Consider the following 15,220-nt stretch of genomic DNA (forward strand, 5'->3'; position numbering starts at 1 on the left):
TACATGAAAAACGTACTGTGTGATATTATTTTATTGCTTTAAACCATATTTTGCTTGATTATCCCTCTTGTGGCTTTAGTTTTTTCGCCCCTAACTGAAATTATGCCTTTTAAATTTGGATATAGATAATATTGAAGTGCAAAATTCTAATTTAGTTTTTCAGCAATTTAGACAGCCCTAATTCATAACACACAATCACAGGGAGGCATTGCTGTAAACTGATGATCTTTTTTTTTTTTTTTATAATTCCAACACTGACATTTTCTACTCAAACTTCACTGAAAACTAAGCATTTACCAGCACACTCAATTTATATTTTTTGTTTAGCATTATAAATACATAAAATACTATTTAAGATTAAGAACTATGAAATAAAACTATATTTTTAAATGCGCATTATATATAAAAGCGCTCTATCAGTCCTCTGCACTGTAGATATTATTATGAGCACTAAAAACCCACATTGGCAAACTGCGAATTCACACACCACAGTGTTAGGCACGACTAGTACCTGACAGGCCTGATATAGAAAATAGAGCTGTTCAGCATTTGGAGGTGGTGAGAAAACAGGAGGGCTGAGTTGACATGCCCATATCTGACAAGCATGTAAGAGCAGCCAGCATGCAAGAAAAAGATGGAAAAGCAAAGAACAGTAGCATTAATGTCTGAAATGCCAAGAAGTTGAAAGCACACGCAACATGCAGGTCAATGGAAGATGTAAGATCAGCCACCAGAGGGCACCCTTCATACTGTACCTTTAAGATTTGAGGGCCTGGAGGGGGAGCACTGCCATCTTGAGGTGGCTGATGGTACTGTAAGGGGACGGTAGGGTGAACGGCAGAGGGCAGAGTGGCCGCCTGACCCATCACCTAAGAGGGGAGTACATGTACTCTTGTTTATATTTAACAGATATATAGAGCAAGATGTTTTTGTCTTCATGATATGGATCACATGAAGTGTACCTGGGATGTGGCCACAGTTCCAGTCTGGGCAGTGGGACCCGGGGTCAAAGTACTGCTGGGCTGCTGCAGAGGGGCCTGGGCTGGGTGCTGTGACTGTTGAGGAGAAGCAATTTAGAGGAGAATGCAAACAAACACGTTTTTATTTCTTTGGATTAACATGACTAGCTCTGAAAACCAGGACAGGTAACAAAACACAAAGGAAATGACTCACCATGCTTTGTGGGTGGATCATGGTGTGCTGTGGCTGTGGATCAGGCTGTACGGTGCTGAAAGATGTGCCTGGCTGGGCAGGGTGAGTCACAGGGACCGACGCTGAACCTTGAGGGTCCACAAAACCTACAGCTGTGAGACAATAAAACTTTCAGAGCACTTTCCCATACAAACACATTTGACTATTTTTTATATCTTATTAGAGCAAAACGACTCATTTTGCAACACTAACTGGAAGCAGAGGCCCCAGGCTGCTGCAGTTGCTGATGCTGATCTGCTTCATGTTCTTCAGACTCCGTAATGACCGTGCCCAGAGCGGGACCAGGGGGCTTGTCTGTGGTGTCAATATGCAGTCCAAGCTGTGAGGGGTCATTCTGCTGCACCATCTTCCTCTTTTCTTGTTCCTCTCTCACAAGTTTTCGCTGCTCTCTCTTACGGGAGATCAGGGAAACTCTGTCCTTTATGGCCTTTGCAATGGTCTTGTGGTCACCCTCACAAACATATCCCGAATCGACCTTGAAGAAAAAGATTACTCAGAATTTAACGTCAAAAACAATGACAGGTCAATACTAGAAGAAGTCCAGGGGGAATTCTGCAGATTTTCAGGGGGTTTTTATGCACTGACAGACTGCAAAATAACTATATATGAATAATTATATGTAAGACCTCAAAATTAACCAATTACAGATTCAAACCATCAATCGATTTGAATCTGTGGTTTGGAAACAGAACAGAAATCCAAGTATCTTTACCATTTCTTGGGCAACATCATCTGGTACGTCTTTATGCAAGTCAAAGGAAAATTCAATGGCTTCATTCTCTTTGTATTTCCCTTTAAGTTTCTTTACATCCTCAATGCGCAGCAACAACTTTATGGACACTAGCTCTCCATCATCCTCCTCAGCCAGCTCTACACGAACCCCAGTTTCCTCCTGGAAAAACGCATGACTTAAGAGGTCCTTGATGCAATACCTAATAAAGAAAAAACAAAGACAATCATCTATTTTTGAGACCTGTACCAATAATTAATAAGAACATATGAATATATTTATTAAAGACAAGAAATAAACAGATTCACAAGATGGGCACAAAATTCTATGTACTGAAGTTTTTCCTTCCTGTGATGGGGCAACCCAAAGAGAAGTCACAAGAGTTTACTTCCAATTAAATGCCAAACAGCTTATTGTTAAATGACAAAAGAGTAGACAGCTTATTGTGTTATGAAAATACCAATAATAAGCATATATAAAATTGCAGGATTTCTAATTATAAACAAGCACAAAATACACCAGGGCTTGTATTTTGAAATGTCTAAGCTTTATTACTTCCAGCAGGTTATTAAATATGAAAATATAATGTGCACTCTTATATCATCTAAAACATTGTAATATAAACACCAAGTACACACTGTCGTTATCCATTAACAGTCAACTGTTCAGAATAAATGTGCTGTATTCTTTGATGGAAAATTGCTCAGAAAATGCAAGCACTGCACAAAAGTGTTGTTTTTACTCTGAAACGTGAAATACTACTCATAGCTTTTTGAAGTTAAATAATCGCATTAGGGCTTATTGAACTCATGTTTTTTCATTCTCAAATGTAAAACTCTCACAATTACAACTAGCTGCGATGGCGACATGCAAAATTTCTATTTTAGAAATGGTTTCCATTTCCATGACGTCACAGTTGAAATCAACAACACAACATATATGACAGGTACTGACTGTGTGCTTTAGAAGTTAAATGTGTCTAATGGGAGTTGGAATGTCATATTGGGTGGCATTTATAGCCATACTGAAAGCGACAACCGATACAAATGCTTTGAACAAATAAAATCAAAGCAAAGTTGTACGTTAAAACAGTGAACTCACTGTGAACAAAGTGTATTCCATAAAGATTGTATCAGTCACTCGGTATGTACATTTAATAATGTTAAAAACGTTTAATATTCACGATTATAAACTTATTTTGTTGTGAGTGCAGAAAAATATTCATTAACGAAAAAATTTTCTGTGACTAAGATGAGACATTGATGAGCTAAAAATAATATCTGATGATGAAATTATGACGAAATTTATGCCGCAACTTTGTTAACTAGACGAAACTGGACTATAATGTTATTTGAGGACTACCAGACATTCAAAATGCATCCTATATGCTAATGTCCTTCAAAATGTATTTTTGTGAGATACTCTACACGATAAACATTTGGACTGCTGTGTGTGTATTTGAGCACTGAGAACTGATCGTGGACTGTATATGAGAACTGAGGAAGTGGCGAGAGAGAGCACTTCTTTCAGTGTGATTTCGCCTATCCCGTCTTCACTAACTTTGTTAATCGACAACTAATTGTGACTCCCGGGAAAAACGGACGTCTGGTTACCCTGTCATTCGATTGCGATCGGATAAGGGCCGTTTGCATATCAAGTCTCATAGGCTAATAAAACGCGAACTAGCGATCTGAAACAATGGCCTCAGCACCCGAAGGGGTAAGGATAAGGTAACCAGATGTCCCATTTTTCCCGGGAGTCACAAGTCGTGGCCTAATGGTTAGAGGGTTGGACTCCCAATCGAAGGGTTGTGGGTTCTAGTATCGGGCCGGACGGAATTGTGGGTGGGGGGAGTGCATGTACAGTTCTCTCTCCACCTTCAATACCACGACTTCGGTGCCCTTGAGCAAGGCATCGAACCCCCAACTGCTCCCCGGGCGCCGCAGCATAAATGGCTGCCCACTGCTCCGGGTGTGTGCTCACAGTGTGTGTGTTCACTGCTCTGTGTGTGTGCATTTCGGATGGGTTAAATGCAGAGCACAAATTCTGAGTATGGGTCACCATACTTGGCTGAATGTCACTTCACTTTTTTTTTTTTCACTTTTAATTCGTTGTCGATTAACTTAGACGGGATAGGCGAAATCATACTGAGAAGTGCTCTCTCTCGCCACTTCCTCAGTTCTCATATACAGTCCACGATCAGTTCTCAGCGCTCAAATACACACAGCAGTCCAATTTTTTATAATTTATAAACATTTAATTTACTGTATTAAGTAAATACAGTAGGTTATGGATTAAGTGAGTGTTTGCAGGTGGGTGAAAACTGAACGTGTAATTATTTCATGCATGCCTTCCATTTTAAAAGGACAGCATTCCAAATTAAATACCTATTTGTCATTAATGTTAACCAACAAAAGATGTTAAATAAATGTATACATGTTAAGTAAAACCTACTGTATCTGGAAAAATGTGTTTAATTTGTATCTGTATTGTATTTGTCTTATTGTGCTTCTTTAAAAGTAAAAAATACAATTGTATATAATAATACAATTTTGTTATTAGGTTGCTCCTTTTTCACTTAAAGGGATAGTTCACCCAAAAATAAAAATTGTCTTAATTTATTCAAGTTTTTCCAAAATCAGTCCTTGATTCTAATTTCTCATAAGCTTAATTGATCTGGTCTAAAGAGAGAACAATTAATGATTATTTTAGTTTAAAGACTACACAGTTTGGCTAAAACTATTGACTAAAAGTAATGACTAAAATTTGACAAAAATAAAATGATAAATAATAAAACTGGATTAAAGACATTTTTCAATAATTGTGTGGTAATAACATAGATCTCAAAATCAGACACTGTGTCATATGACACAAATGAAAATGAGGCAAATATAGCCTGTTCAATATTATACTGTGATGTAACCAATGAAACATTGAAAGTACCCTACCACAAATTTCCAGTGGACAAGAAAGAAAAACAGGTTGTGAAAACTAGACCTTATGACAATACGACAACTGAGGTCTCATGCTTGGTAAATGTCAGCCCACCTCTCGTCTTTATTCTGACGTATGCAACCCTCAATGATCTCCTTCACTTCAGGAATAGCCACTTTGTCAAAACTGCCAGGCTTCACCCCCTGTAAACACAGCAAAGGAAGCACTCAAATCACTGGCATAGAAAGCAGAGATGGCTCTAACTTGGGGCCAGATTTTCTCAAAAATACTACATTTTGAATTAAGTCTAAATCTGTCTGATACCATCAGGTTATGTCAGTACTGGATTTGTGAAAGGCTTCTGCATTTACTGGTAGAGGTAAAAAACCAACTTACCACTGTGTGAGAAAAAAGCAGAAAGGAAACACCCCCACAGAGTGCAAAAAAGGGGGTAAAAAGACTAAAATAGTGCAGCAAACAAGGGGAGGATGAGTGTGTGGGAACACTCTCCTCCGCCGGTGAAGTGTGGACTTACGCTGGTGACTCTGCGATAGATCTGAGCTGCATTTTGACACTCGGAGTACGGATACTCAGAAGTAGCCATCTCCAGCATACACATCCCAAAGGCATACACATCCACCGATTCGTCATACTTCTCCTCATACATCTCAGGCGCCATGAACTCAGGGGTACCTTAAATTAAAAGAATGGTTCAGAACTCTCTCAGTACCCTATTACACCCTCTCAGTGAAGAGGTGAGAGGAAGATGAAGCTGTTGCTGAAGACTGCTCGGGCACAACCTGTGAGAAAAGAGAGAGGTAGAGGGAAGGAGAGCAAAAAGGGGATAGAAAGTAAAAAAAAAAAAAAAAAAGAGGAAGGGGAAACTGCCCTCAGTTAGACTGCAATGATAAGAAGCCCAAGTTTCTCTGTGTAAGACCTTCAAGGGCAGCACTGTGTATGCGAAAAACCAAACTAGTGCACAGCACTCACTTGAAGGCCTGGACTGACCACATGACTTTAAACAATACAGAATGAATTTAAGAAATCAACATATTTGTTGTTAGCCCAAACAGCAAGTTTAAAACAAGTCTGTGGTCAGAGGGCTCGATGAGTTTATCACAAGACCAAACCGAAACACTAGCTATGGAAAACAAACCTTTCAAAAAGTCCTACCTTTGGGTTAACCTGTGAAGAGGAAAGGTTGAGCAATTCAAACAAACATTTTACACTCCATAGCTTACTGAAAAGTGATGTTCTGTGCACCAGGAGAACTAGTAACCAAGTTACCCATTGACAAAGGTCTCACACAGACAAACTTCACATACTGATAATGATTCAGACTGATATGTGTCACATAATACTGGTGGACTTACCAGGCTCATTTCTGTGTACTTACTTTCTGTACTGCAGTACACTAAATAATCCTTAAAGTAGAATAAGGGGAGACCTGAAATTAGAGCCTAATGCTTCCAAAACAAAACAAAAACACAAAGCTCCAAAACAAAACAAAAACACAAAGACCTTAAAGCTAAAAGTATGAGGGAGATGAGCAGAGAGTTTAAGGTTTGAGCTCCAGACACTGACACACTGAAAGAAAACAAGCATTTCCTTGTGGGGGAAAAATGAACAGATTCATTAGCATCATCATCATTAAATCATGGTTGACTGAAGAAACAGACCACAAATTTCCGAACCAGAGCAAAAGATCTCTCACGGTACCTGCCAACCCAGGGCTCAGCTCTAGCTCTAGTGTTATCCCGAGATCAGATCAGGTTTCCCTGCAGACGAGTCACAAAATACCTATAACCGCTCCACAACTACTTACTCTGTCTGTGGGTACCTGAAATTGTGGCAGAAGAAAAGACAAAGACTATGTCTGAACTAAAGGAGGGTGTCAAGAGACATCTTCCATAAAGCAGGAGCCCTGGTTTGCTGCGGTTCGAGCGCTCAGGGAAACGCTGTGGTCTGCTTTCTCACCACTGTCATTAAAACACGCTTTGAAAAGAAGCAGAAGAAGAAAAGAAACTTGAAAAAGAAACATGGAATGAAGGATCTGCCTTTCCCCCAACCACAAAACGGAGTCGGACAATTCGAATGGCTTTTGATTTGGAGGCGATAATGCAGTTGCAAATACTTATACCGTACCTATGACACTCTTGGCAAAGGAGGTCCTCTTGAGGGTAGCCAGGCCCAGGTCTCCAATCTTGACAGATCCGGTAGGTCCGGTGATGAAGATATTGTCACACTTGAGGTCCCGGTGGATGATGGGAGGCGACCTGGTATGAAGGAAGTGCAGCCCCTTCAGAATCTGCCGGCACCAGCTGCGCAGGACTTTGATCTTCATCTCCTTAAACCGTTTTAGATACCTTCAAGGCCACAGAAAACAAGTCAATCATAGCAGGTGATAGCCTAAAAAACTGACAGTAACAAATAAGAGCACTTACGTCTTGAGTGTCCCAGATGTCATGAGTTCAGTCACCAGGACAATACACTTCCTCCCTTTCAAGGATGATTCCCAGGAGTCGTAGAAGCGTACTATGTTGGGATGCTGAAGACCCTTCAGCATTACGGCTTCCTCTTTGAAACGCTGCCGCTCTGACTTGGACAACTTGCGATCCTGAAAAAAAATTTCATATTTTTTTTAAGCATAAAAGGTAAGATCACATTAACAAAATTTCATCAGCAAGAAAAGAACCACAATTCACACAGAAATCACTTTCAAAATAAGCAGCATTCTGTTGGTCAAAGTGGAAATTTGCATAAATAACTGATATGAAAGTTGCACGAGAAAGTGTTTCTCTCTTAAATTAAAGTCTCAGATTCCTACTGAAATGACTGCTTGCGAAATTTCTGCCATTTTTTTATTTGCACTGTTTAGAAAACTTCTAAACTTATAAATGTTAAGTATCAATGTGGCTGATAAGAGAGGGAACATTTTTTTCTTCAAAACTTAAAAAAAAAAAAGGAGATGCTACATAAGAACTGCTGTGCTTTAACTCGATTTATAGTCACCTTTCTTACAAAACATCCTCATAACCAACTGCTTTCAGCAACTCTGTGTGCACGCTCTTTTCTTTGAAGATAAGAAAAAAAAAAAAGTGTGCTGAATTGTGGTTTCACCAAGAGGGAAATAGTGCTGCATGCAAAAATCTTGTTTGCAATCAAAGTAGATGGTGCAGCACTAATAATATAATCTACAATGAAACTACAAAGTGCTTGGCTCAAACCCAATCCAGCAGTGTGACCGTTTTGCAGTCTGTGTCTGACTATGTTTTAAAAATGCACTAATTTCAACTGGTGATTCTTAGTTGACCTACATTTGGTGCGGTCAGCTGCCATTTTTGGAATGAGAAGCCTTTGCCAAGCCCAGTAGGGACGGGCATTCGCTCTAAGTTATGGTTAAAACTTCTGTGATTATCACTCGCATGTGTACAATTAACAATTTCAGTGCTGAATGATGTGGGTTACAGGAAGGGGGACTCTGGTTTGCACCCCACACTATAACAGATAGTGGTGCACTTATGGGACTAGGCCAGTGATGCGTGGGAGCATTTCCCCAGAGGAGAGGCAGCCCGCACACTGAACTCCAGTATGAGGTTAAAGCTCTTGGCATGAATCCAGCTCATGTGTGAGGGCACATACCACTTCAGACAGGAGATAAGGAATTAGGATTAGTGAGAGGATCTGAAAAACAAATGACCTGGAAACACATTTAACAATTAATTTAAAATTGACAAAGCTAGTTTAGGAGGCTGGGATAGCGTGCAACGGTCTTGGTGCTTATAAGGGGCTGCACAGTTAGTTTGGACATTCAAACGCTCCTCTATCAGTCTGTAATGTTAATCAGTGAACAAATGGAGGTCACATGCTTTGTGAAATGTTTTTGAAAAGTCTCTTATGCTCATCAGTGCTGCCTTTATATGATTAAAAATACAAAAATATTGTGAAATATCAATAATTCAGTAATTCTGTGATGGCAAAGTGAAATTGCTGCTCAAGAACCTTCTTACTCTTTTTATTATCCGTTGAAAAAAGCTGCACTGCATAATTTGTGTAGTGGAAACACATCTTTTAAATTGATGAACAAAGTTAAAAAGAACAGGATTTATTTGAAATAGTAAAGACTTAACAAAAACTTCTGTTGTTTTTAATCAATTGAATGCATTCCTGCTAAATAAAATAAAAAACACTTACTGATCCCAAACTTTTGAAAGGTACTGAAGATATATTTACTGTAAACGAATGGCTGTACTTAAGCGATTCTAACACTTACAGCATTTCCAACCTTCAAGAAGAGTTACAGTAACGCGAAGCAGTCAGAAATAGAATACATTTTTTTATAACATTATTAAAAATAACAATTAACTTAAATTAAAACATTTAAAATGGTTTAAAAATACACAGGTGTACCCAGTACAAAGTGTGTCAACTGAGAAAATAAATCTTCAATCAGTTTAAGGTTACTGCAGAAGATTAAATAGATTTAGAGGGGACTGTTAAAGGGAGCAAATGCAGGGCGAAAGGCAAATGCAGGACAACTGGAATGAAACTCAAGCAGTTGATTGAAAGTCAGTGGTATGCACTCACAATGATGACTCGGTTATCTGGCTTAAGCGTATAACCGGAGTATTTAATGTGGTAAATCGAGTTGGACGCAGAGGGAACTTCTGTAAAAAGGAGAAGCATCTGAGATCCATTTTCATTTTCTTTTTATGGTGACCTACATATTGTTCAAATGTGTTTAGCATGTGAGAAAGTGAAGGAGAGAAATGTGGGAGGGGAACATCCCCGAGTTTAGCATAAGACGCAGGAGACAGATGGCCTTGTGGTGGAGATACATAGGCCCTTCCCTTTTCTGCAGCAGGATGAACTTGCAGCTTCTAACACATACCGTTCTAACACACAAGACAGGCCGGGAGACAGAAATAGAGACGGCGACACATGAAATGTGAAAAAAGTAAAGTAAAGCGAGGCTGAAAGCTAGAGAGAACGAGAGAGGCCCAGTGTATGAGCTGGCTACGCCTGAGGGCCATGAGCAGAAGTGCAGCTCACGTGGTGCTGCCTCGTCATCATCGCTCTGCAAAAGAAAAGACAGCAGGAGGTGGAGAGCAGCAGTAGCAGAGTCAAGCCCTGGCAAACCAGCTCACCATACTTCACACAGGAGATTACAATTGCTTTGGTTGTTGAACTTGACCCACTTTTGAAGTCACACCTATATGTGGCACATCGGTACATAAAAAAACGACCTCTACAAGATGAAAACAAATTGAAGGAGGTCTCTGTATGCAAACAGACTTCTCAGAAGTGGGCCACACAACTGATGAGCTGGTGATTCTCCAAAAGAGGTGTTGTTGCTATGTAGTTGGCCAGCGTCAACATGCTCTCTGTGCAAGCACACCACATAGACATTACTCATGCTTTTATCATATCATAAACCAATAAAGTGGAACGAGTGCAAAATGTTTAAAAGCCCATGTTTCTCACGGTTCACTAATTATAAAACATATAATAAGACTAAAATAAAGGGTAAATGGCTGAAAACTGGTTCTGTCTCCAAATAAAACAAAGTAAATTGTGTTTAAAATATGAAACAGCATAGCAAGTAAATGCAGCCTTTGTGAGCACATCTGTGAGATTTCTTTGAAAAACACTGTAGTGTTAATTCACAAATGCATGATATAAATGTAATTCCAAAAAATGACATAACACTGTAAAATTGCAATTTATTATTATTTTTTTACTCTGACATGGAAACAGGCTTCCACTGCAATTAGCCAGTCTCAAAATACACCTTAAATAAACACTACCTATGATTTACTGCATGTGCCACACACCTTCCAATACACACCTGGTGGTCTAGAATAACCTAATTAGGAAATGAGGATTTTCTATTCAGAGATGATACTACAATGCCAGGGCTTCGGCCAAAGAAAACAACAGTTATAAAGACAGAGGCCAAATGCCAGATGTGTTAAGTGTCAGAGGTGAGCCGCTTCAGAGGTGTGACAAAAAGACTAGTCAAAGTGTTTCCTATTTCTAAAGAGATAATAAAGCAAAATTAAACACGAACAATACAAGCTGATGACACATCTCTTGGAAAGGTGTAGGTGGGGCATTAAAGTTAAAATCAAACTAACTAGTCATAAGGCTGTAATTTAAAGGTGATATACTGGAAATACTGCGAGACAGGGTTGTAGGTTTCAGAGAATGAGATAGTACACTTTAGTCGCAGTTGAGCAGATCAGATAGTGATTTACCACCATCAGCGGACAGATCAAGAGTGCCAACAATGTCAAGTGTTGCACTTTGTTATCCTAGCTGTCAAAAGCTATGACGTCCTACTCATAAATAATTATGTTACTGGCTGGCTTGGTTTCTGGCCTAACTGAAAAGCCACTTAAGGCACAAAAATACAAGAAACATACCTGCAACTCGCACCATGCCACCTCCACTGTGGTTTCAGTATCCAGACCCTTGTAGACTGTCTTAAAAGAACCACGTCCAATCTCAATATCGAACTTCAAGAAGCGGCCATCCAGCGATGTCCCGACTGCATTTGTCTCAACTTCCTCATTGTCTTCTAGCTCTGCCTTCGTGTCCCGCAAATCTGTCTTAGCTCGGGCCTTGTCTTTACCTTCTTCATCCTCCTCTTTCTCATCCTCTCGTTTTGCATCAGCACTATCTCTAGACTTCAACTCTGCAACCAAACATGGTGCTTCTGCAGGGAGAACATTGGTGGTATTCGCAATTAACACCTGCGTTGACTCTACTGCTGTCTTGACACCATCACCCTCCTCTTTTGGTGCAACCAGCCCTTCAGATTGTGGGGCTGAAGTGGCTTTGCTTTCTGAGACAGGAGTTTCACAAACAAGAGTGTGAGAGTCCGCTGAGATGGTTAGGATTGCGTTCTTGCTGGGCAGCTCCAGCGCCGTAGCATTGGAGTCGTTGATGACGCTGCGACGGAAGAAACGGTGCTCTGCCTTCAGCAGTTCTCGCTCCATGGTGTGGTGGCGACGGCGGACCTCGACACCTAGACGCTCGCCCACCAGCGTGTCTGAGCTGGAGCCATTGATGTTTTTCGAAGGGGGGGAAAGGAACTTGACCATATTGTCGTTGAGATTTTCTGACATTTCTCCACTGAGTGGAGTGAGAAGTAGATTCAAATCTTATATGCTATCCATATATGGAAGAAAAAGCAGTATAAATGTGTGATAACGAGACGAGGTTGCTTCAAACCAAGTGAAAAATTGCCAAACCTCTCTCCTCTCAAAACAGCAGTTCAGATAAAGTCAATACTCTTGCAAACTAAGGTATTAGAGAGGAGCACAGGAAGTGCTTGGTGATAAAAGTAACGCAGGATCCATGCACAGATCAAAATGTGGTGTTGATGATGATGACAAAAAGGAGACCTCACATCCAGCTCATCCATCCTGTGTAAAACAGCAGGGTGTATTCAATCCACATAGGGGATCTCCCGAGGGGGCAGGGCAGAAGCCTGCTGATAAATGTTATAATCACTTTCAACTCTGAAGTCGTGCCAGAGCACAAAGTTTAACGGTTGCGTCTGATTCACTGAAAGAGAAACAAAATATAATTTAAACAAGCTGGTTAGCAACAGCTAACAAATTTACACTAAACTTAAATGGTTGCATACACACAAGGCTTTTCCACAACCAGGCAAATATTAACCCATTCAAATAAGGTTATTAAGAGTTTACTCTCACTAACTATAATGACAGGATATGACTTTTATTATTTTAAAAATAGACCAGTCATACTGAAACTTTTAGATAAAGAGTGTAGGAGGAAGTAACACTCAGATTTTTCACATTTAACCCTCACGTCAAATTCAAAACAATTTCCAGATAGCACATTTCTGTAACACTTCATCATTTTTATAATTCTGATCCTATTTTAACAAACAACAAAAGTAATAAATGCTATATAATGCTTTTAATTTGAAGTAACTTGTTCAAGACAGTGAATAAACAGTATCTATCTTCAGGACAGTGAACATATGCTGAGGGATTAGTAAATTAGATTGTCCTTGCCATGTGTGAACACAAAATAGTCTATGGTTTCAAATAAAAAGGAACAAAAAAAAAAAAAAAAATGTTCAACAGTAGAAAACTTGTTTTTGTTTCAAGAAACTCAAAATGTAAGATTCTGAAAACTGTAACGTTAGTTATGTCTTTTCTCTCATACAGGGAGATGAAATGATTTGAGATGTGAAGCTTATATTTTTTTCATCAAAAGTCACTGTCAGTTTCTTAACCTTATCGTAAGAATCTGGCAGAACTGGAAAATAGCCCAAGTGTTATGTGGACTAGTTTTATTATACTTTTATTGCGACTTGCAACATTTTAAGCTTGAAAGACTCCGTCCCCATTCACAATCATGGGAAATATAAACACAAATTTCTAAATGTATTTCTTTCTCTTGTTTTCCACAAAGAATTTAAGTCATAAGGAGTATAAACGACTCAGTGACGTGTAACTTAAATGAATGAGCAAACAAATTAAATTTTTGTTGAACTATCCCTTTAAGTGAATCTCTTTCCAATTATCGTATCTGGCATTAACCATAAATAAACAAGAACCAAGGTTAACTCCATGTAAATAAATACATATTAGTCACGACAACGTTTAATTTCACTGCTTACCATTTTGTCAACACATTTAAAACAAAAACTTACCATAATGTTAAGTGTCGTCGTCTTATCGGCGAATAACCAACGGCCGTCTCCAGGTTTAACCGGTAATTCCCCAAACGCGCGTGCTCAGTATTTGAAATAACGTTTATCCGGCGCGAGGCAAAAGAACAGCTCGGCGTCTCTAGATTAGCTTAATTTATATAAAGTAAAACACCGACAAAATGGCTAAACGTCGGTTACTGTGCCTCCGCTATAACCGTCTCTAGAGAAGTTGAATGTCAAACACTACAACAACGTGCCGCTTCCGCTAAACCTTGCTCGCGAGACTGCAGAGCAGGTTCTCTTTGTTATTCCCTTTCAACTGACCTCGATTCATCTTCCTTCCTTGTACACTCATCTACTGCATGACGCCGTGCGTGCAAACGATGCACTGCAAGATGTTTCTGTATTTACATCAACAGGATGCTAAACAATATTTGTAAAGCTTCGATAATATGTGCATTTACGCCGACGTGAAACTTGGCTTTGGGTGCAGCGCGCTAGCGAGCGCTTGTGGCTCTATTGTTGACAGCGAGAGATACCGAACAGATGTATACGATTTGCATGCTTAGGGTTCAAAGCTACATAATCTGCATGCCATCGATTCCCAACATTTTCGCCATCGCATAAATACATGCTAGATTAACAAACCGGTTTCGTGATAAACAATAAGCCGGACTCTGTCCACTCCCCCTGCTAGTCTTTACCAGAGACGAGTAACGTTTTACAGTTAGCAAAATAGCGCCGCCTGCAGAAACAACGTAGCATAGCCTACCGTATTTTAAAGGGACCGTTCACTCAAAAACGTCAATGCTATGAACTAGTGGTGGAAATCTGTATTCTTTCAAGAGATTCGTTCATTTTCAGTTCGTTCACCAAAATGATTCGTCCAGTGACCATTTCTTCATATTACTGTACACAAATACGCAAGCAGTTGGCGAAAAAGAGTGGTTTATGTCTTAACTCAACAAATGTATTCACTTGTTACAAAAACTGATTTGGCTTTATTAAAACGTGTGCATAATCACATTAAATAAATAGTCTAAATAAGATTAGGAAAATAAGGATTTCTTGCACAATTAACATTAATTGTTTGGTCAGACAGTTCATATATGATATATTCACATTAATAAATCGAGGTTTAAACGTGGAGTTATGTTCTTCATGCTAAATATGAAAACAAGAGTAGGCTATGTGCACTGTATCTGTAACTGCTCTTTGTATCTGCTGATTGCTGATTGAGATTTAAATGCTAAATAGCCGACTGACCAGGTATACCTTTGTTCATTTTGTTCACGAACGACATAGGCTATGTACCGGTTCATTTCATTCACGAACAAGATGTACCTGTTCAGTCATTTCATTCACGAACTAGATGTACCAGTTCAGTCATTTCGTTCACGAACGAGAATGTGGTTCTCGCTCAGAATCAAACAAAACTCGTTTAGTGAAGGGCATATTCTTTACTACTTTAAAACAAATCACATGCTTCGTCGGATCTCATACTCGACGGCTATTGGCTCGAGGTTGGGAAATTCTTTGACAGGAAGAAACAATTCACAGAGCGATAGATATACATAATAAATTATTATGTACTGTATATCTATGCACAGAGCTACCCGGTGCACTGATTTGCGCATGCGCTGCCGTGC

At 39.5% G+C, this 15,220-nt stretch overlaps 1 protein-coding gene across 1 annotated transcript in view; it reads right to left on the reverse strand.

Annotated features, from left to right (window-relative positions):
• LOC128014011 (serine/threonine-protein kinase WNK1-like) overlaps positions 1–14,320 on the reverse strand; it is a 24,945-nt gene extending 10,625 nt beyond the window's left edge. The window contains exons 1-11 of the mRNA XM_052597237.1: positions 13,572–14,320; positions 11,302–12,448; positions 7,321–7,493; positions 7,022–7,242; positions 5,412–5,569; positions 4,991–5,079; positions 1,925–2,144; positions 1,405–1,687; positions 1,174–1,304; positions 963–1,055; positions 756–869 (exon numbers count right to left, since the gene is read on the reverse strand). Of these exons, the coding sequence (XP_052453197.1) occupies positions 756–869; positions 963–1,055; positions 1,174–1,304; positions 1,405–1,687; positions 1,925–2,144; positions 4,991–5,079; positions 5,412–5,569; positions 7,022–7,242; positions 7,321–7,493; positions 11,302–12,006 (2,187 nt within the window). The 5' untranslated portion in view covers positions 12,007–12,448; positions 13,572–14,320. The remainder of the gene's footprint in view (positions 1–755; positions 870–962; positions 1,056–1,173; positions 1,305–1,404; positions 1,688–1,924; positions 2,145–4,990; positions 5,080–5,411; positions 5,570–7,021; positions 7,243–7,320; positions 7,494–11,301; positions 12,449–13,571) is intronic.
• Positions 14,321–15,220: the final 900 nt, after the last annotated feature.

The sequence above is a fragment of the Carassius gibelio genome, chromosome B25 (assembly GCF_023724105.1).
Source record: "Carassius gibelio isolate Cgi1373 ecotype wild population from Czech Republic chromosome B25, carGib1.2-hapl.c, whole genome shotgun sequence".
NCBI lineage: Eukaryota > Metazoa > Chordata > Actinopteri > Cypriniformes > Cyprinidae > Carassius > Carassius gibelio.